Genomic DNA, 21,809 nt, shown 5'->3' on the forward strand with positions numbered 1-21,809 from the left:
GTGGAGCAATTGCGTGACGCAGAACCTGCAATTTCCAAGCTTACTGGGAAGCAAGAAAACTGCTTCATGGTCCGTATACCAGACGTCCTGAGAGGAGGAGGAGGAGGAAGAGGAGGAGGAGGAGGAGGAGAAGGATATGATATTTTATTTATATCGCGCTCGTACACAAGTGTTTCATAAGGAGAAGGGGGATAAGTGGTGGTGGCGTGACCCTGAATAAATCAGGGCAGGCGGCAGGCCCGCGCAATGACGGTGACCATCCGAGGGAATCTGCTGCAAGCTACTCGGCTCCCCGCTGAGGTGCTAGACTGTGTGGAAGCAACTGATGACATGCAGTCTATCGGACAATTCAGCTTTTAAATGCACTATATCCCCTGTAGGCAGACTTATGCGCCACATCGCCTATAAATAATCTGCACAACTAGTAACCATAAGTACTGTCCCAAGAAAGGGCGTTAAATGAGCTTAACAAAACCATGAGACCTTCAGTAATTCTCTAGAATGGGGTTTGAAACAATTAAATAATGTGAAAAAATACACAATTCTATCATCTGTTTATGAAGATGCACCTGCCTGGTTCTGCTGCAATCTCTGCCAGGCATTCTTGCTTTCTGATGCGCCCCTTGATTGCCTTTTGTTTGTTGCTTTGTTTTTTTACAGACCCTAAAACCAAAGATTGGCTAGCAAAGGTCCTGGATCCAGTGTTTGGCTATCCTCAGTTTGTGCGCTTCAGCTGGAGTACGGCACAGACTATACTTGACAACAGGGCAGTTCCTGTGCACTGGTAAGTAATTGCCCTCATTTTCACCCCCAGGTGTGGATGGATGTCTCCCAAAGGGAGAAAGGTTAAGGGCATGGCATAGGTCTTTATAGGCAAAAGGCTTTATTTTTACTAATGACAAGAAGCCAGATTTCATTACTGCCTCTGGTGTCATACACTGCATAACTGTGAATCCTGAAGTACATTGTTTTCTTGTGGGGATTTTCCCATAGCCTGTCACTGGGGCCCCAGTGGGCTTTGCACTTGGGGCTTCAGTGGGTGTTTCTTATTGGCTAGCCATGGAAACCTCCCTACAGCTTCTCAGCAATGTTGCTCTAGAGAGGCAACTGTGCCCTGGCCAGGCAGGTTCTGAAGTGGCAGTGCATGGTGCCATAAAAGGTGGTGGCTCCAGGCAGATAGTGGCTGTGGCACCTATGCCATTTTATGCCATATATGACAATGCGCATTTGCCGACCAGAACAATAGGATAGCGGGAGATCTGGATGACATTCTGAAGACCAGTTACACCGCATCACTAACCCTCTCCTCCCCAACCTTCTCAAAGATATTCTCTTCACATCTCTCACCTCTACAGATGAAAGCTCTCAGCTGTGCCATTTAGGGCAATACTTGAAGTAGGAGACATGGAAGGGAATTGGGGAGTCATGTATCTAACTTCAACTTCAGACTGAATTCAAAGTTTAATTTCCAGATCTCCCCCCCCCCCCCCTTATCGTCTTCTCCCCCTGCCTCTGAACCTCTTTAGAGGTCTTGCGCCGTCTCCTATTGCTGGTATGAGTAGGTGAACCAGTCCGGAGATCTCAAGCAGTCTCCTGGGCAGTGGTAGCTTCTTGTCAAGTCCAGGATTGAAAAGCTGATATTTCAAATCCTGTGAAAACAGCTCTTTCCTCTGGGATGTTTTCCGTGTATATGTCCAGGACTAGCTTGCACATGACAACTTGAGATCGAGTTAGGTTGTGTTATGTGGTGTGTTGTGACATCAAAACGCCTCATTTTAGAGTGGTTCTCCTAGGCGTGGCAGGGACGTCTTCGCGTTTGATGGGTTTTGTGGTTGTTCTTTGACCAGGCATACCCTCACATTGTTTTAAGAGGAGAATTGTGTAGATGGGACTTAACATAACTGTTGACTTCCTGCCAGAGTGAATCTCCTTGAAGGCACGCCTTTCCGCATAAAATAGGAGTTGTGGCTTCACCTTTAATAGCACACATGCAGTGGTGCTGCTGAGGGCTCTGACCTACTTTACCCCAAAACTGCATCTAAGAGACAAGAAATGGAAAGTACGGGATGCAAGGCAGTCAAACAATTGTACTTCCTGTTTCACCCAAAGGAGTTTCACGTATGCAGACCTAGTGCTCCCATTTACTCTGCGTTTCTCACTATCCCCAAACACTGACCATCGCTGGCCTTCCTTCAACCTTCCCAGTATCTGGAAAGCCACTCGTGTTAAGTCTCTGCTTAGTCACTAAGCATGTTTTCATATCTAAACTGACGGATTGCAATTTGCTTTTCGGAAGGAATTGTCCTGTGGCACATAACGTTTTGCATTGTGCTTGTCACTTCTACATAAGGGACCGGTCACAGTCAGGCTGCTCCCTCTTTGGGTGAGTTAGTCACGTGACGGTGATCCTTTGTGAAGTTCAGCTGAAAGTCTTTCCACAAACCTCTCACCCACTTGGCTCCTTAGACTCCAGCAATCTTGGCAATGAAAATCCTGCTTGATTCCAGAGCAGACTGAGGCTGCATCCTGACTAATCATGTTGTTCATGTGAGCCACTCATTATTCTAATCATCAGCCGTCCAATCGCTGGTGTCCACAGCAGAGGACAACGGCTCCAAGTGCAAGTATATTTGGCCATGTCGCGGCCCTAATGGGTCAAAACATCAATTTTTCTGTTCTTTTCCCCGCCCCCACCACCACAAAAGCACCTTCAAACGTTGACTCAAATCTGAGTGTGACTGGACACTGGCGTACGATTTCACCTTAATATTTGCCTGTTCACCACTGACTATTGCATCTATAATACTGAGCATCCAAGCATCGCCCTCACCCCTATATGTACCCGCTCCTCCTCGCTGCTTTTTCCCTCTGCTATTGACCACCTACATGTCCTTTCTTTTTTAATTACTCCCTCTACCCATCTCCACTCCTCATTCTCCCCCAAACGCCCTTATCAACTCGCACCAACCTCATCTATCCTTATCGTATTGCCTTCAACTACTTCCAACATCTATCACTTCACCATTTATTGTTCTCTCCTGCCCCACCTTCTGAACTCATCCTGGGCCTCTCGAAAGTCCAATCCCTGTGCTACTTTATCACTGACTACTTTGACTCCTCACGCTAAACTCAGTGATGGCCATCACAGGTGCCTGGATCAGCCCTCACGACAGTCCCCACCCTGGTTGCTCCCCCGCACTGAATTTACAACATTAAGTCCTCCCCAAAATGGCAGCACTGCTGATTTCACAAGCAAGAACACCCCTTCTGACTTCTTGACCTCACCCTTCGAGAACATTCGCCCAACTCCACACTTATCCCCCTTATCTCATGCCCACCTGGCAACCTCACTCTTTGATCTTGATACGTTACTCTAAACATACACATTGATCGGCCTGCTTTCATAATCTGCAACCTAAACGTCTCCAGTATGATTTTTTATGTATTTATATACAGGAGGAACAATGCTTTTTTGATCACAAAAGAACGTACAATACACAAGAAATCAGATTTCACCGGAAGCAGTGAGCTTCTTGCAATGGGGTGATTTTCAGGTGACATTCTAACCAGGTTGTGGAAGGGAGTAAATGGAACAGTCACCTAGGACAATACATAAGTGGACATACATAGACTAAGGACAACCAACATTGACCATTTTTAAGTGCAGGTAGGCGGTACAGCCAGCTGTGCTCGGGACGTGACCATGATGGGTGAAGTGCTACTTTGGGCAGAGGAAGTGAGACGGAGGCAGGTTGGAGGCAAGGGAAAACTGTTAGCCAGCAGGCACATTAGAGGTAGGTTAACTCAGAAGTGAGAAGGTAGGCTTTTAGTTTTGTTTTAAACATATCTGTGTGGACTGGAAGATAATTCCATACAAGTGGCGCAAGAAGAGCGAGAGAGCGAAAGCGAGAGGAAGCGCAGGGAGTGCGAGGAGCCACAAGGGTAGTCGAGGAGACAGAGCAGAGATTACGAGAAGGCTTGTAGAGTTGAATAGATGAGGATAGATACAGTGGGTCCTTACCATGGATAGATTTGTGAACCAGGAGGAGACCTTTTTAATCTGGCCCTGTTTTGCATTATAGGCCTGTTAACGGTACAGGGAAGTAGGTATGAGGTGAGAGTTCAAAGAGAGTCCTGGTAGTAAAGTTAATGATCATGTCAAGAGGACAGAAAGCATAATTGGGGAGACCAAAGAGGATGCTGGCACAATAGTCCAGTTAAAGAGAAGACAAGAGTGGTTAAGACATTATTGGTGATGTTGAAAGGAAGGAGATGCCTGATTTTCCTAGTATGTAGGCGGTTGAGGCGAGCTGCTGTTCCAGTTTTGGAGATGAAAGCAGAAAAGGTGTGAAGTGTCATAGATGATGCTGAGGTTTCTAGTTGAAGAAGAGTAGGGGAGAGTGTCAGGTGGGAGCTGGATAGGTAGAGGAAGTGATGAGGGAGAGCTTTTGGCAGGGAAGAAGAGTACCTCTGTTTTGGTAGAGTTTAACATCAGAGAGTGCAAAGCCATCCAAAGTTTAACGGCAGAGAGACAGTTTGAAATTTTGATAGAGATCAGATGAGAGTTCAGGATTCAGAAACAGAGAAGAAGAATTGGGTGTCGTCCAAAAAAAGTTGGTACGAGAACCCAAAGGAGGAGATTAGTGCCCCAAGAGCAGAAGTGTAGAGTGTAAAGAGCAGCGGACCCAAGACAGAGACTTGTGAACACAAATAGTTAGAGGAGTGAGTTGAGAGGTGTTGTTGCAGGAGACAGATAATCGGCGAGTTGCAAGGTAGGATTCAGTACAGGCAAGTGCTCGATTGCGAATACCAAGAAGAAAGAGTATTAAGGAGATCAGTGATAACCCGTGTCAAAGGCAGCAGACGGAGAATTAGGATAGAGGATAGGTTTGAGTGCTTAGCAGAGGCAGTGAAGTTGGACACATTCATGAGGATAGTTTCCCTGGAGTGACCGGAGCAGAAATGTGCTTGTAGGGGGTCTCGAAAGGTTGTGGATGTCTAAGAAATTGGTAAGACGGTTGAACACAACCCTTTCAAGCACTTTAGAGTAGTGCAGAAGGAGAGACACAGGGCGAAGGTTAGCCGGTAGGTTCGGGTCAGCCCCTTGCTTCTTTAGGAGAGGGATGACGGTGACTGTTTTGAAAACTGGTGGAAAGCAAGCAGAGTCAAAGGACAGGTTGAATAGTTAAGTGAGGTGAGAGGCCACTATAGGGGCAATAGGCTTGACTTGCTGAGACCCGAGAGGGTCTGATGGGGTACAAGAGGGGTTAGCCTTCATCAGTTGAGATAGCACGTCATCCGTATAAGTGTGACTAAAGTAGGAGATGGAGGAGGAAGGTGGAGTAGGCGGAGTGTAAAATGCAGGAGGAGGGAGTGTGAGTAAGGTCAGGGAAAGGCTCTAATTTTGGTAATTTTTGTAGCAAAGTATTCAGCTAGGTCGTTAGCCGTGAGTGGAGATGACGGACAGACTTAGGGGAGGAGTGAGTTTAGGGTGCCCTGTAGCCGGTGAGTATTGTGTTCTAGATAAGATTTTGCAGTGGGAAAATTTTACACCCTAGGTTTTTAAGGGAGTAAAAACATCAGTGCCATTCCGAATGGGAGTATTTAATAAGCAAATAAAAATGTTTTACTGTAAAGCAGTAATATTTGCATAATCACTTTTTGCCACCTAGTTATTTATGCACATTAAAAGGTACATTTTTACCACTTGGATTAAGCAGTAATAATTGTAGTTTCTTCCTCTGGCACTGTGTACTACTGCTCCAAACCCATCTTTGAAGCTGTGTGGATGAAAACGGGGAGATGAGCTCATATGTGCTTATTTTCTATTTTTGTTGGGAGTATTCTTACTCCCCATTTTTATTTTGTGGGGACTATCTCCCTATTTTTAGGGAGTAAACGTGGCCAATACACCCCTTATCTGTAGGGCTGATCGTTGGAGGGAGTGTCGATGAGGGTTGGGTAAAATTCCTGTTTAGCTCTATCAAGAGTGGACTTGAGATCAAGGCAGAGCGGTAGAGTTGCAGATACTCGTGCTAGTGGGTACGCCTCCATTTTGCACAGCAGTGAAAGCTCGTCTGTGCAGAGAGAGCTTATGAATGGGGTGACCCATGATTGAGGATGCTGAGACTTAGGGTTGAAAGTAAGCAGTGTTAAGTGAGAGGTGAATGAGTCATATAGTAGGGTATCCAGTATTTATAATGACTAAAAGCAGAGAATGCATTAACAACGAAGAAATATCAAATTAAACAAAACTTGGGGAGGGGTTGGAGTTGGTTTAAAAACATGGGGGAAAATGAGGGGGTATGGGAGACCCCCAAATAAAATAAAATAATTCAATATATATTCGTTGTTAAAGTTTCGTTATTTCATTCATTAAAATCACATATTGTAGGGATGTAGAAGGCAGTGTTGGTGGAAGAGGTATCTGGTGTGAATGAGGAGAGCGAGAAGTGTAGGTCGGAGAGAAAGGTGGGACTGGCAGAAGGTTTACATTTCCTCATAGCAATAGTTGAAGCAGGTTGTGAGGAAAGGCCAGCGGGTGGAAAGGAGATGGTGGTGGAAACAATTGAGTACTCAGATATGGATGGTGTGAAAGATTAGTGGCTGAGAAAGAGGTGGAGATTAATTAGTTGCCCCCTGTGTGGGTAGGTGGGTTATGGACAGAGTGGAGAGTGTGGTCACTAAGACAAGACTGAAGTTCTGATTTCTAAGAAGTAGTTGGAGAGGGAAGGTTAAAGTCACTGAAGGTGATGTTTAGTGGAAAGGGAAAAGTAGTTGCCCATGGTCATCAAAGAATGGTCCAGTGGGATCAGGAGGGCGATGGATGGAGATGATGTGAACCGAGTGAGGCAGAGCAATAGCAGAGATGGTGAATTCAACAGGTAGAAGAGGACGTGGCATTGGAGATTAATGAGGTATTGAGGTAGGAAGAGAGTAGGTCTCTGAAGCCTCCACCTCTGCAAGTCAGTCGAGGAGAGTGAACAAAGGATAGTTTGGAGTCGTGTAGGGCCGCCAGAGTGGCAGTGACAGATGGAGAAATACAGATTTCAGTGATAGCAAGGTAGTCTAGGGGAGGAGATTTGGAGTGAAAGTAGTCAGTGCTAAAGAACTTTTTGTTGCAAACAGACTGAGCATTCCAGAGTGCAATGCTCAATTGATGAGGTAAGGAAGAGTACAGAAGAGTCTCAGAGGAAGAGAGGCGAGTGGATAGGTGTTGGGGGACGTATGGTTATCTCGTCGGCTTTGTTTGTCGGACAGAGGTGAAGGAGAAATTGAGTAGTGAGAGTTTCAAGTTGTGAGTTTTATATATTCGAGCTAGGAAACGAGGAAGTTGTAGCGTGATTGGACAAAGCGTAGGGAGGGGTTTGAGTAGGAGAAGCTGGAGTCAATGTATTGTTGTTTAGTAGCACAGTTTGGAGAGACAGCACAGTAATTGGGAGGCTTCGGGTACTCGCAGCTGCAACAGGGAGATTGGCAAAGGCTCATAGGTTAAGAGGCTGGTCAAGGGCTGGTCTTCACCCTTCCCTGTTCCGCCATTAACTGGGACGCCCCTGGCTGGATGCTCCCAGGAAGTTAAGAAGCGATGGCACACGCTCTTGTCACCCGATTGCCTAGTCCATCAGTGATTGGCTGATCTGATATTGTGTGTGAGCGAGAGAAAGAGAGACCCCCGCCCCCCGGAGGAGACTAACACATGTGCACCCTCTGTGAGGAGATTGAGGCACAGACACATGCGAGCGTCCTTGCTCGGGGAGGAGATGCAGACACACACAAATTTCCCCCCACCCTCTGCAAACAGAAACAGACCGAAATCATGGTCACGCCCAATGACTTGTCGAACCATCACCACGTTCCACGGCCTACCGAACCTTCAACGTGGTCAAAAATCTCTGAATATTAATGGACAACGAATTGTAATTGTTTATATGTACATCGCTTATACACAGGTGGAGTGCTTCAAGGTGGGAAGGGAACAAGGGAATACAGTAATCACTCTTAGGCCTTGAAGTTTACGACTTATCTAACAGAAAAACTAGCATACTAGGCCTGATGGCATTTCTCCTAGTGCAAGTGCATGAAGTGTTACAGTAGCGACCGTGCTAGGGAGCGAGGAGGTCAGGACAGACGAACTAACTAGTTATAGTACATTTAGCTCATGCATGTGTACAGACGGAGGTGTGAGGAAGTGGGTGGTGGGGGGGGGACAAACGAGTCCAGTCCACCAGGGCCCTGGGTTAAGTGCAGAGAGGTTGCCCAGCTCACGCAGCGTAAGCTGAAAGTGCAGTAATGCTGAACATAGTGCAGCAGCCCGGAGGCAAATGCAAAATACTGGCGGGGGAGCATGGGCCTGTAAGGCTCTGGAAGCGAACAAAGCAACCGGTCACAAAAACTGAACCGATTTAGGGGGAGGAGGAGCGTGGAGAGAAAAATAACTGAGGTTAGCAGGGGAGAGGGAGAGAGAAGGAGGAAGAGAATAGGATGGTCTTGAGGAGTTTCCGGAACTTAAGGAGCTCCGGCTTAAGACTGAGAGAGGCAGAGAGGCTGTTCCAGAGGGAGGCACCTACAGCGGATATAGATCTACTCCCAAATCTCTGTTCGGAAAAACGGTTCACCCGCAGAGAGTTGGAGAACGACGAGCAGAGACCCTAGTGGGAGAGTATTTATGAAGGGAGCGTTGTAGATACCGCAGGCCCAAGCCCCAGAAGCCTTGTGAATTATGCAGAGGGTCTGCATAATTAACCCTATAACTGCAAGTCAACGCAGTAGTAAATAAATGGTTGTTCCCTCTACACACAATCAAGAGGATACTACTTTTCCTTTTTCGCACAGAACACTCGCCGTCATGTCAAGAATAGACTATGCCAACACCATCTATCTTGAAATGCCAGAATACCTTATGAAAAAACTACAACGAATACAGAACGCAGGAGCAAGACTGCTCCTCAGACTCGCCAAGAGAACACATCACACCAGCACAGAGAACACTACATTGGCTACTGTCAAAAACTATATTTTCTTTCAAAACACTCTACATAACGCACAAGCAAACCATGGCCAAGGAGCAGAATTAATTCAGAGAAAAATACTAGTCTACAAATCAAATTTGACATTAAGGTCCAGCAACAACATTCGCCTCAAACAGAAACAATACGCGTAGTGTACATTTCGGGAGTTGGGGGTGACCCGTCAGCATTCCCCTGCATAGTGGTGAGACTTTCGAACTCTCTCCCAAAGGAAATGAAAACAGAAGATCACCTTAAGTTCAGAAAATGGTCAAAAACATGGCTCTTTAACTCACCAAGCTAAAGAGGAAACATCATCGAAGGGCAAGAGCCAAAGCAACACAAGAAAAACAATGAAAACCTGATAACCCGAAACAGGACCACTCAAAGAAATGAAGCATCCTGCTGCAAATCACCATAGAATAATTGCATTGATGGACCAACCTAACCTGCAGGAAAGGAGAATGACTGCCGACTAACCCTACTAAAAACTCTCTGCATACCCAACACTGAACAAACCAGACACATACCTCTGCCGCAAAGAAACAAACTGCAGAAACTATACAGACACTCCGCAATACTCAACAGGACACTAAACCAAACGCACACAAACCACCCATATACAACCATGCACCAAACACCACAACGTCGACCAACTAAAAAAGCAGCACACAGTATTTTTTCCGAATGGAAGCTACCAATAGCACATCAAAGCTCTCTTGCCCTTTCCCCTCTCAATCCCACTAACTAACCCCTCCCAACCCCCTGCCCTTTCAGCTCCTTAAAGAGCCTGGAAACCCTGAAAATGGCAGCAGTGCGCGATATAAATCACAATGACATAACACGCTTCTCCCTCGGGGAGGCCTCTCTCGTACCCTGGGAGGAGACTTGGCCACAGCCACCACCCCCCACTCGCAGACCCTCATGGAGGGGACGCGCACGCACGCACACGCACCCTCGTGCAGGACATGCAGACAGCACACCCTCGCGAAGGAGACGCAAAGAAACACACATGTAAAAACAGATGCACATCCCCCCACCACCATGGATGAGACACACACGCATGCTCCCACTTGCTCCGATGCAATCGTACTCTGAGTGGGGGGGGTGGCACGCTGAGCAAAATGCTCTGAAGAGTGCATGCTTAAAGTGGTACTCGTGCATTGTCAGAGTGGCGCGTGAGCTTGGGAGTGCATACTCCTACCCAGGGCCTTGGCATAGGGCACTATATAAATGACATACGAAATACTCAGAGGCGCGCTCACTATCGGAGTGGGGCATGTGCTTGGAGAGGGAAAGGGAGGCATGTGCTCAGAGTGGGTGTTTGCACTTAGGAAAGGGGTGCTTGTTTCAGCTAAATGAACAGGCTGGATTTGCGCATGCGCATACGCTGACGGAAGCGCCGTACTGCCTGGCCGTCTCAGGCACTGACATACACAGATGCAGGCAGGCACAAGATGCTGACACGCAGATGTGCACCCTAAAATAGTGAAACAGCAAGACCTCGTTTTTATGCATGAAAAAAAGGAAATTATAAATTCGAAATACAAATGTCAAACCTTTCAAAATTAATGTCCATAAAGACAAATTAAACGCCAAACATCCATAGTTAAAAAAAATAATAAAAAGCTAATACAGTGGTGTATAACACACAACCCCTAACTTCAACATACCACACCATAAAGCATAAATGCAACAAACAGCTGAAAAATACTTGCAAGCCATGGCAACTTCTCACACTGCTCACATATAGCATACATATATGATAACCATGCTTGCACCTATCTGTATTATGCCATTTACTGATACCATGCCTGTAACAGCTCATGCAAGTAACAGCGCCTCAATGCCCCTGGGCTGCAGACACGCATTCACCCCCCAGGATTGAGATTCACTGAAGAGCTGGTGTGTGGGTGCGAGTACTGGGATAGCAGAGTGTGCTACATGCAGTGGTGGAAATGGAAAAAATGCGGTGGGGGAGGACTTGGGGGGGGGGGGGGGGGGGGCACAGGGGGTGTGGTCTAGAGGGGGCGGGGTTGGTAGTGACCATCCGATCAAATAAATACTTTAAAAAAAAAAGAGAGAAAAATAAGTGCCCACAACGGTAACATTGCCTTTTACCGGCGGCCAGGGCTTTAAGTGGGACGGGGCATGCCGGGGCTCAGCCCCGGCATGCTCCGAAATTTCCTTTGAGGTGGGGCCCACTAATCTCCCCTGCCAGCCCCGGCCACTACACGAAAAGGATTTTTTTCTGAAGCCTGAAGCTCTCGCTCGTGTGCGAAAGCTACAGGCTCCAGAAAAAAATGCCTTTCAGCCATAATGGTGGCGCCTCACCTGCGAGGCATCCCTTTAACCAGGAGATGCCCGTGGGCCGGTGCCACCATTGTGGAGAGAAACGTGAGGCCGCTGGAAGCTGAGGCTGTTTTCCTGGAGACTTAAACTCGTGGAGTTTTAGTCTTCAGGAAACGGCCTCAGCTTCCAGCGGCCTCACCCTTTCAGCCTTAATGGTGACGCTGCCCCTCCCCAGCTGCTGGGGAGAGGGTGTTGATCACTACAAAAGGTTGCCTGGCAGGAGTGCCATTAGCCCATTGAGCTGGGGCTCGTCAGGTGGGCGTGGCCTAACGGGCCCGCAGGACCCCTGCAGTTAGGCCAGACCCCCTTGATGAGCCCTGGCTCATTTTGTTGTGCGAAAAAAAGAAAAGAAAAAAAAAACGCCCGCGAGGGCAGCATTGGCTTTTACGCGGCTCTGACACTGGTGTGTAAAGCACAATGCTCGCTACATGTACAACGATTCCTTTCAGTTGTACATGTAGTGAGCATTGTGCATTACACATCAGTGCCAGAGCTGCGGGAAACGGCAAATGCTGCCGTCGCGGACGCTTTTCTTTTTTCTTTTTCTTTTTTCCAGCGCGGTTCATGGGCTTGGGCGTTGACTCTGGCCGGATCCCGAGATCCGGCTACACATCTGGTGCCGGATCTCGGATCCGCCGAGAGCCGGCCCAATGACCAGCACTGGCTACATGTTAGTCTTGGGGTGCAGGTTACACACTGGACTAGAATAGCAGATGTTTCTCCGGGACAGAGCTATGGTATGTTGGCCGGCATGTACGTCGCTCTTTAAATCGGTGTGTGCTGTAGGTCAATAATGGGTGCACTTGCGGCAGCTCCGGACAGAGGGTGCGGTGCCTTGCACTGTCCGCCACTGCACCTGCTTCCTGCCTCCCTGCGCACGGCCTTGGGGACTCGGTCGCTATTCCCCTGCCGGGAAGAGAGCGATAATTATTGTAACACCGACTGCGCCCTGGAACGAGACGTCTCTTCGGACGAGGTCGTCCACCGTCATGTTTGTTTCACTTACGGCCAGAAGCATCGTGAGAACAAGGAAGGCTTCACAGAAAAAGCCACCCCGCCCCCACCCTCCAAGACGTGCCCCTTCCATCTCTTGTACCGGCCTTGGTTGCACTTCCCACACTGCTCTCTCTCTCGCCCAAGCCCGAAACTGCGCGGTGACCAGGCCGTGCCAGGAGCCCCATCAAACCTCTGGATTAAGCACGCCCAGCCCCCTCCGCTGTGCCCAACTATGCTACGGTTTCATTTATAATATGGCGTGCTCCTTACTAAAGTTTATCAGTCTTCATGAATTTCTAAATCTGCCTTACCTATTTGTGTTTATTCATATTAAAGCGTCTTGCTACTTGGGGGCAAAGTTTTTACCCAGAAACGTTTAAGGGCTGGGTTAGAATAAGAACTCTGGTTCAGATGCGTTTGGAATGTTTTTAGATCCGCATTCGCCGCCTCTGCTCACTGCCATGGGCCTTAGACTTGCAGTCCAAGCGGGGCTTTCCATTTCCCGAGGCCGGCCTCTGGTGCATGGACTGTTGGGGGTCTTTGAACTCTTTCATCTTGCGTGCCTTGATGGTTCGTGCTTTTCGTTCATTACATTCCCATTTTTAGTTGTGGCTATTAGGTAGCACCGAAACTATTAGATTCGAGTACAACGATTGGATGTACACTTGTAGGTGTTGTTTGATTATTTAGTCACCCATTGACAGCCCATGGCAGATTTAATCCCTATGGCCGTCCTGCCAATCCCGACAGAAACGCATCATCCTGGGATCTCTTTGAGCCAGTTTTAACCAGCCTTACCATCAAACTGTGTCCTGAAAGTACCTGCCAAATGCCTTATTGGGACCTGTAAATATGTGTCGGTCTAATAAAATATCACCCAGGTCTGTCTTCAGCCACTCGCTTTATAAACCCAATGCGTGTCCTTCACTGAAGTCCTGTTAAAAACAAGCATTGGCAAAGCCAAAAGTTTTGGCTCGTGTTTTTTTATGGATTTTACCAGGCTATGGCTATTATATGCCCAGGTACTCGCACCATTTTGCAGCTGCTACCATCGATGGCCAATGAATACCACTACAGTAGTACCTTACCCATGCCTACACAAAAGCCCACACTGTTGGCATTGCCGATGCTTGTTTGGAGAGTGGGTGGGCTAGGACATGAAAGGCATAGGATTCTTTCCTGGCAGTATCGAGCAGGAAGGCAGTGCAATGCTCTGGACCTCCCCCGTTGTTGTCGTACTCCGGATGAGCAAGGAGTGAAGAGCATCTTGGAGGTGTTTTTGTGCAGCTGTCATTGGGGGGCGCTTCCAGAATCTGTGTGACCTCCATGGAAGCCTCAGCACACTTGTGCCTTGTTGCCTTACTCTAGTTATTTGCTAGCTTTCCTGTTTCCCACCTCTTCCCTCCACCCTCCACAGTAGTGTAGCTCTGATGGTGAGATGTATGGACGGGCTGTCACAAAAGTACCCCTGAATGGAGGAGTGGGTTTAATATATAATGGAGTCGAGTTTTCTAGCCCTTCATGCTATTTAGCTTGGTGGGACTGAAAGCCCACTCCGAAAAGGCTGAACAGGCTTGAATCCCTAGGTGATGGGAAGTGCAAGAGACCAACACACTCCTGATTGGCTGAGCGGGATCATGGTTCTGAGGCTCTGCCATCCTCAATGGCCAGAATACAAAACTATATTAAATATAGGGCTCGTGTCTTCGACGTATCTTTGCTTTGGGTACCTTTTTAGCGCCTTCCTCAAGGTGAACAGAATTGCAGATCCTGAGTGGTTGGATTTTTTGGGGGCAATTTCAGACCACCTATAGTCAACAATCTGGTCTTGGCAAAGTGATGGCTCAGCAACAGTGGTTTCTGAGGTGCACTGGAAGGTCCTGGGCATATGAGCAGGCTCTCCAATCAAGAAGGGCAACGGCAGAGCCAATGGTGGTGCCATTGTGCCAGAGCGAACTTAAGATGATGTGTCCTGCAGACCAGTGCATCTCTGGTGCTGGGAGGCGCAGACTGTGCAGAGTAAACATTCCCGCTCTGAGATGCTCCCCTTGGGATCCCCGCGTTTTGGGCTTTTTATGGGTTGCAGCTTAGTTCTCTTGGTTCGGGTAGCGTGGGCTCCTGGTTTCCAGTGTTCTTTCTCTGTGTGTCTGGACTGTTCAGATGCTATGAAACCATTCCTTCGTAGCTGCGGCTCCTGTAGGGCTTGCATCTCAGCAGTCCCAATCCAGTCACATGAAGGGATCGCTGGTTCTGTTCCTTTTTGGTCAGTAGCAATGTTATGTCTACCGAGACCTGACTGAGCTTCACTATTGGAAAGGTTATTTGCCGAGTGCAAGGGCTAGCAGAGTTGCATCATGGTTCCTCCGCAGCCTGCCATTGTGCCGAACCAAAACAAGAACTTTGTAAAACCTTATGTAATTTTTGATATTTTTATTCACTCTGTTGCCCAGTATTCATTTTTCGTGGAGTTGGAAACATACTCTTTCTCATGGTCCCATGGACATGTAGGTATTTGAGTGTTTTCCAGAGAGCAGGGTCACAGTTCTAACCTTTATGGACTATCGAGGACTCTGGACATAAGAACCAGTTCAACACTGATCATGACTGATACCATGGACAAAATTGCCCCACTTAAAATGCGTACAAGTAAACCTAAAGCCCATTTAAATAAATGGTTTACACGTGAACTTAAGGCCCTACTCGTCACTAAGAGAAAATGTGAATCTAATTGGAAACTATGCCCAACTGCTGAGAATAAGGCTAAACTAACATCTATCTCCCGCCACTACAAAAATGAAGTTTGCCTGGCAAAGAGGAATTCATACAATGATCGTATTGCCAACTCTAATTCAAGCATGATGGAACTCTTCTCCATACTGAAGGAACTTGAATCACCCATTGCCATACCAGACACCTGCACTAAGGACCAGACCTGGTGCACAGATATCCAACACGCTCTAACTAATAAACACCCTCCAAAACAAATTTCAACTGAAAAGACTTGCTCAACCTTTCTAATCTGCCTAAGCCACCACCCAATGCCACCCACAATCCCCAGTCTAGCAAATTATCCTTCACCAAAACCACTACACTAGAGGTAGAGAAAATCATCCTCACCCTCAAACCATCTAATTGCAAAGGTGACATCTGCCCAGCAAAGTTAATAAAAGACGCTGCCAGAGATTTATCACCTTTTATCTCCAAACTTGTCAATGCATCCTTCTCCACAGGCATCATCCATGCTAACTTAAAACAATCTTGGGTGCTCCGGCTGCTCAAAAAGCAAACGCTAGACCCTTTATCCCCACTAATTACCGTCCAGTTACTACAGTTCCATTTATTTTGAAGATCTTGGACAAAGTGGCCTATACACAGATTCAAAAACACCTTGAATTGCATAAGCTACTAGGAACTAGACAATCTGGCTTCCGCCCACCACATGGAAAAGAAACAGCCCTTATCGATTTAAAAACCCAAATAGACTAACTGAGAGATCAAGGCAAGGCAGCTCTCCTCCTCTTACTAGATCTCTCATCTGCCTTCGACCTTGTGGACCACAAGGTCCTCTGCAGACGTTTGGATTCTGCCGCTCACTTCTCCACCCAAGCCATCAGATGGATAGAATCCTTTCTGAGTGAGAGAACTATGCGAGTTTTTTTCCCCATCGGCAGCAGCAGACCCTATACCCAGCACATGTGGAGTCCCTCAGGGATCCTGCGTCTCCCCTACTGTATACAATATTTTCACCAAACCTCTGTTCGATGATCTGGACTATCTTGGTATCACCTACACTAACTATGCAGATGATACACAGATTCTCCTCCCGCTTTCTGGGGATCATAGCAGGGAAAGGGAGTTGGTGAACAGACTGTATCTTATCATTCAGGCATAGATGGCTACTCATGGTCTCTGCCTGAATGATAAGACAGAGTTGATTATTTTGGGCACACAAGCCAACATCAACAAATTGGGCCCGGACTACTCAGCTTTCAGCATAGATGGAAATGTTATCAAAGTCTCAAGGGAAGTAAAAACACTTGGTTTTTACCTTGATTCTACCATGTCTTTCACCAAACAGGTCAACTCCTTAGCTTCCACCACTGCCTACACCTGTAAATTGATAAGAGCAGGCAAGCCCTTCCTATCCAATACTAGTTGTCTGATCCTGGCGAGAGCCTTAATACTGTCCCGACTTGACTATTGTAATGCCCTCTATAGTGGTGTCAACAAAGCCATTACCCAAAGACTCCAAACTTTACAAAACGATGCTCTCAGACCTGCACGTGGCATAAAGAAGAGGGAGCACATCTCCTCTATTAGGCGGCAACACAAATGGCTCTCTACTGACAACAAAATCCATCTAAAAATGATCTCCTTGACCTATAAGGCTCTTAATAATGCTGCTCCTAGTTACCTGACAGAAAAAATAAAAATAAAAACATCCAATAGACCTACGAGACCTGTCAACTCTAACTGCCTGGTAGTACCCAGATTTAGACTTGCCAAAATCGGTGGCACTAGCTTCACTGTGAGAGCTGCTAACTTGTGGAACGCTCTGCCACCCAACCTAAGAGTAGACCAACCTTTCTCACACTTCAGAAGGAACTTCAGTAAACACATTAATGCTAAAATTGCCTAGACACCTGTAAATGACTCCTCCGCACGTTTAGCCCCACTCACTATACATAGTTATTAGCTACCCCCATTATGTTTATAACTGCTAATATTGTATGTATACTCCTGTACATTATATAGTTTCTCCTGGTAATCTCTCTAAATAGATTGTAAGTATGCAGTTGTACATTCATGTAATATTGTAAATTTATTCATGTAACATTGTAAGTCTCGCATATACTTTCTGCTGCGGCAGGTAACCTTTGGGTCTGGAGCGCATTATAAATAAACAAACAAACACGTTTATTTTTCCTTCATGGGGATTGTTGGAGAATACCGAGAGGAAATGGGGACTAAGGAAGAGGAAGACTCATTTGTAAAAGTGGACGAAGGAGCAGAATGCATAGCTGATGCATGGGTCTAGTCTTAGCCTGGACCCAAAGTCCTCCATCCAATGTTCAAATCCCTTTTCTAGCAACTGGGATGTCCATCCCTGAAAACGTACTAAGTGAACTGTTCCGTCTCAACGAGCTTTGCGCATCACAGCACACTTCTTCTTTGAATTTGGCACCTTGCCTCCATGAAGCTCTTAGTTCCCAGAGTCTGTATTTGTGGATCCATTAATATCATGCCTTCACACCTTGTCCAGGGGCCACTGGGATATGGACATAGTCTCCCACTTGCTGCCTGGGTGCTTTTCTGGCTGCAGGTCTTAGGGTCACTTGCAACTACAAAAGGCTATCTCCAACTTCCTTAAAACTCGAAACGGGAGAGCTTGAGGAAAGCAGGCTCCATACTCCGTGTAGCAGTATTTCTCACTCTCCTATTCTCCAACTCTTGTGGACTCTGCTCCCATCAGGATCTAGGCTGTATCCTCCAGCAGTATCCAACATCTCTCCGATTGGTACTATGATCCCACCCCTTTCATGTGATTTCCTTATACCCATCAATAAAGAGTGGTGCACTCCCTGGTTGCACACTCCCTTATGGATTGATTGGGTTGGTACGCACAGACGTAGAGCTCAAAAGTGCTGCCTGCCATCTTGGGATCAGGCAGATCCCATTTGGCAGTCAGACATTCCTCCGGCTTAATTCTCTTTGCAGCTGGTTTTTGGTTAACTTCTCCCCACCTCTGATCTCTCTCTGCACTGTACATGTGTTTTGTACACTGAGTTTTTCAAACAGTTGTGTTTCCTCGACCCGGGCCTTCTGGCTCTAGAGAGCATGTCGTGAGATTCCTCTACTCTACAAAGTGAACCTGTGCAGAGACTTCCATATGAGCAGCAGTATTGCACAGGATGTTTTGTGAACACACTTCGCCAAATCAAGAGACTACAAAACCATTAGGGGTACAGGGGTTCCAACGATTGCTTTCTCACCATCCCAGAAGGCCACATGGCCTAGGCACAGACATCTTTTAGGGACCACTCTTTCTCTCCCCCCTCCCCCCCGGCTTCTGGGCTGATATTAAGAGTTTTATTTTTTCAAATTCTGATCATTGCAAGGGGAGATTGGGGAACTCTGTGGCCCAGAGTGAGCCCCCTATTCCGCGATTCCTCCTCTGGAGGACATGAATGGGGTAACTCCAGAGCTCTCCCAGTCTTCTGTCAGTTGGTCTTCTGCACATATCCAGAAAGGGCTGTTTATAAAAACCTCAGAGAAAAAGTGATTTACTTGCAGATGGCAGGAGCAAGAGGGGACCTGCTGCATAATCCTCGGTCCGTGTGTCCATACGTGGAGCAGGAGTCCCAAGCTCAGAGCATCAGCAGGACTAAGCCCAGCATGGATCACAGCGATCAACGAGACAGGAGTTAGTATCTCATTGCACAAATGCAGACTGCGGCTTACACTGACCCATGCAGGATCAGACCGAGGAGAGCCATTGCATGGCAACCCATGCAGGCAGAAGGCTTTCATGAGACACCCGGTTCTCCTGCCTGACCTTGAGATGCTGGACACAGAGTGCTGAGATTCGATTGTGCACAGTTCCCTGCACTTGAAGTTAAGGATGGGGAAGGTATATTCAAAGGGGGATAAAGTGGGTTCCTGGAGCGAGGAACATTCCGGACCCAGGAATCCGGAGAAGGAATAGGCTAGCAAATCGGCCCTTATTACCTCAATCGCCCTTTTATCTACAACATGAAAGGAAGAACATACCTGTTATCTCTGAAGGAAGGAAATCGGTCTTGTAGTGAGGCTCCAAGTGGACCAGGATGAGGGCATAAACAATGATGGATAAGATGAGGTTGGTAGATGGATGTACAAACTGACATTGGTGTAACGCCACGTTAAAACTCGAGGCTAGTTAAGAGGGTCTGTTGAAGACATTGGCATGTGCCAATCAGAGTTTAGTAGAGGAGCTAGTGAAGCGAGCCAGCTGCACTATATTCCTAGGACCAGAGATGGAGATCATGGATTGGGGGTTTGATGCTCTGACCAGGATGGTGGTAGTTCGGCCATCAACCCACCGCAGGAATCCCATAGCTGCCACCCAGAAACAGGAGAGAAAATCCTACCAGAAGTACGCATAAGGGAGCGAGGAAGAGAATACATACCCGAGTCGTCCATGCCAGGCACTGTGCTTGAGAGCCCCATAGAACATGAGTGGAAGGGGGAGGGCCCTACAAACCTCGCCAAATCAAGAGACTACAAAACCATTGGAACAAGGGTTCCAACGATTGCCTTCTCACCATCCCAGAAAACCTGGGCACAGAGAAGTGACGGCCAGGGTTCAGGTGGACCAGACCCCAACCATGTAGAAAGAGGTGTGCTGGACTCTAGAACTCGCTTAGATTGTGAGTGACTTTGTTTGGACGTTCTCCTGGGTGTGATCACATGGGAACCTTGTTTTCTGGACTGTTGGACTAGGCTACCTGTACCTTTTTATAGCAGGTGTTGCACTATATTGTTTTGTCCCTCCTGTTACTGTTTATAATCATAGAATAACCCCCTTTTTAGTTCTAACTACCTCGGCGGGCATTCACCTTCCTAACTTGCCATGAAAGAATTCATAGAGCACCTTCAGCAGGGGTGTCGTCACAGAGCGAGTGTCCACACCATCCTCCTCGAAGACCTCATCCCCTTGTAAGTTACTGTCACAGTACACGTTGGCACTTTATCTAATTTTCCCAGAATGTATTTTCAGGCCTAAAATGTGAACTACTTCCAGGATTCCTCTTCGACTTGTCTGATTGTTCGGCTTTTCGTTTTCTCTCAGCTTTGGAGTTCTCTATCTGTTGGTGTGCTGTGAGAGGCAAGCAAAGCGTCTCTTGTGCTGGATACCAGCTGCATTGCGCCTGCTTCTGATTGCTGCATAGTCTCGTTCCATATATTTTATTTATTGTGCATTTGTAAGGCGCCTATACAACAAATGGTGCTTCCAGGCGCCACAAGACATATAAAAGGGTGGGGGAACAAGGGAGAAAGATAACGTTCCTACTAGGTCTTGTGACATTCGGGTCGTGAAAGTGCAGGAACTAGAAGGGAGTGCGGGAGTGCTGGTCTGCTCGAAGTGATGGGGTAGGAGGGGAAGTGCAGGGTAAAGAGTGCAAAATAAAAAAGGGTGGGTGGAGGAGGGATGGGGAAGAAGCCACAAGGACTAGGCAAGTGCTGAGGCGAGGCCATGAGGGCAAGTGCGAGGGATTGCATGGAATAAGGGAGAGAGTCGCATGCAAAGTGCGAGGAGGGTGGTGGACTGGGCAGGGGGACCTGGAGTAGAGTAGAACTCGGAGGGAACCAGGCAGCCGGTCACTAAGGCAGAGGAGTGGTTAGTATGGGGAGAAGGAAGGAAGAAGAGAAAAGGAGGGTCTTGAGGAGCATCCGGAATTTAAGGAGATCCGGCTCACACCTGAAGGGGGCTGGGAGACTATTCCAGAGGGAGGCTCCTGCGGAGGACAGATCTACCACCCCACCCCACTCTCTGCTTAGCAAAGCATCTGATCCGCAGAGAGTTGGGGCTAGAAAACCGAAGGTCTCTAGCAGAGAGGTATTTAGAAAGAGAAAGTTGGATGTAGCGGGGTACCAGCAACCAGAAAGCATTGTGGATGATGCAGAGGGTCTTGAACTTGATCCTAGCAGCAACTGGGAACCAGTGGAGCGATTTTAGGGCTGGAAAGATGCAGTCCCTGGACTTGAGGCCAAGGATAAGTCTTGCAGTCCTATTCTGGATTAGTTGAAGGGGGTGTAAGGAGGATAAAGGAAGATTGAGGAAGAGGCTGTTGGAGTAGTCAAGACTAGAGAGGACCAGAGCTCTGGAGATGAGCTTCTGGGGGAAGGCGAGGAAAGGGATAATGCCTCTGAGGAGGTGCATCTTGTAATGGACATTCTTGGCAAGGTCTGCAATGTGAGGCGAGGAGGCGAGAGGGGAGTCGAAGATCACACCAAGGTTTTTTGCCATACAAGAGGGTGAGGGGAGTGGACCCATAGAAGGCGGCCAAAGGGAAGGAGGAAGCTGGGGTCCCAATGAGAAAGATCTCTGTCTTACTGTCATGAAGTCAGAGAACATTAGCAGCACACCAAGCCTGAATAGCAGTCACAGGGATGAGAGTAGAAGTAGAGGGAAGTTTGAAGGAGAGCTGCTTGTCGTAGCATAATACTGGCAGTGGGGAGAGAAGGAGGAGATCGGATGGGCCAGAGGGGCAAGGTAGACGTTGAAGAGCCACAGCAAGAGCATGGAGCCTTGAGGGAAGCCGCAGGTGGAGAGGAAGATGGGGGAGAGAAAAAGGCCCAGTTGAACCTAGGAAGGATGGTCTGAGAGGAACGAGGTCAGCCAGTCCAGTGCCGGGCCTGTCATGCCAAGTGTGTCACAGAGCCAATTAGTTAGGGTGGCATGATTGACCGTGT

At 47.6% G+C, this 21,809-nt stretch overlaps 1 protein-coding gene across 2 annotated transcripts in view; it reads left to right on the forward strand.

The window, feature by feature from the left end:
• The window catches only part of RNASEH2A (ribonuclease H2 subunit A), a 222,502-nt gene that overhangs the window by 119,351 nt on the left and 81,342 nt on the right, over positions 1 to 21,809 (forward strand). For both annotated transcript variants that reach the window (XM_069604132.1, XM_069604130.1), the window contains exon 7: positions 661 to 784. In XM_069604132.1, coding sequence (XP_069460233.1) covers positions 661 to 784 — 124 coding nt within the window. The remainder of the gene's footprint in view (positions 1 to 660; positions 785 to 21,809) is intronic.

The sequence above is a fragment of the Ambystoma mexicanum genome, chromosome 3q, assembly GCF_040938575.1.
Source record: "Ambystoma mexicanum isolate Mex_15411 chromosome 3q, UKY_AmexF1_1, whole genome shotgun sequence".
In the NCBI taxonomy this organism is placed as follows: domain Eukaryota; kingdom Metazoa; phylum Chordata; class Amphibia; order Caudata; family Ambystomatidae; genus Ambystoma; species Ambystoma mexicanum.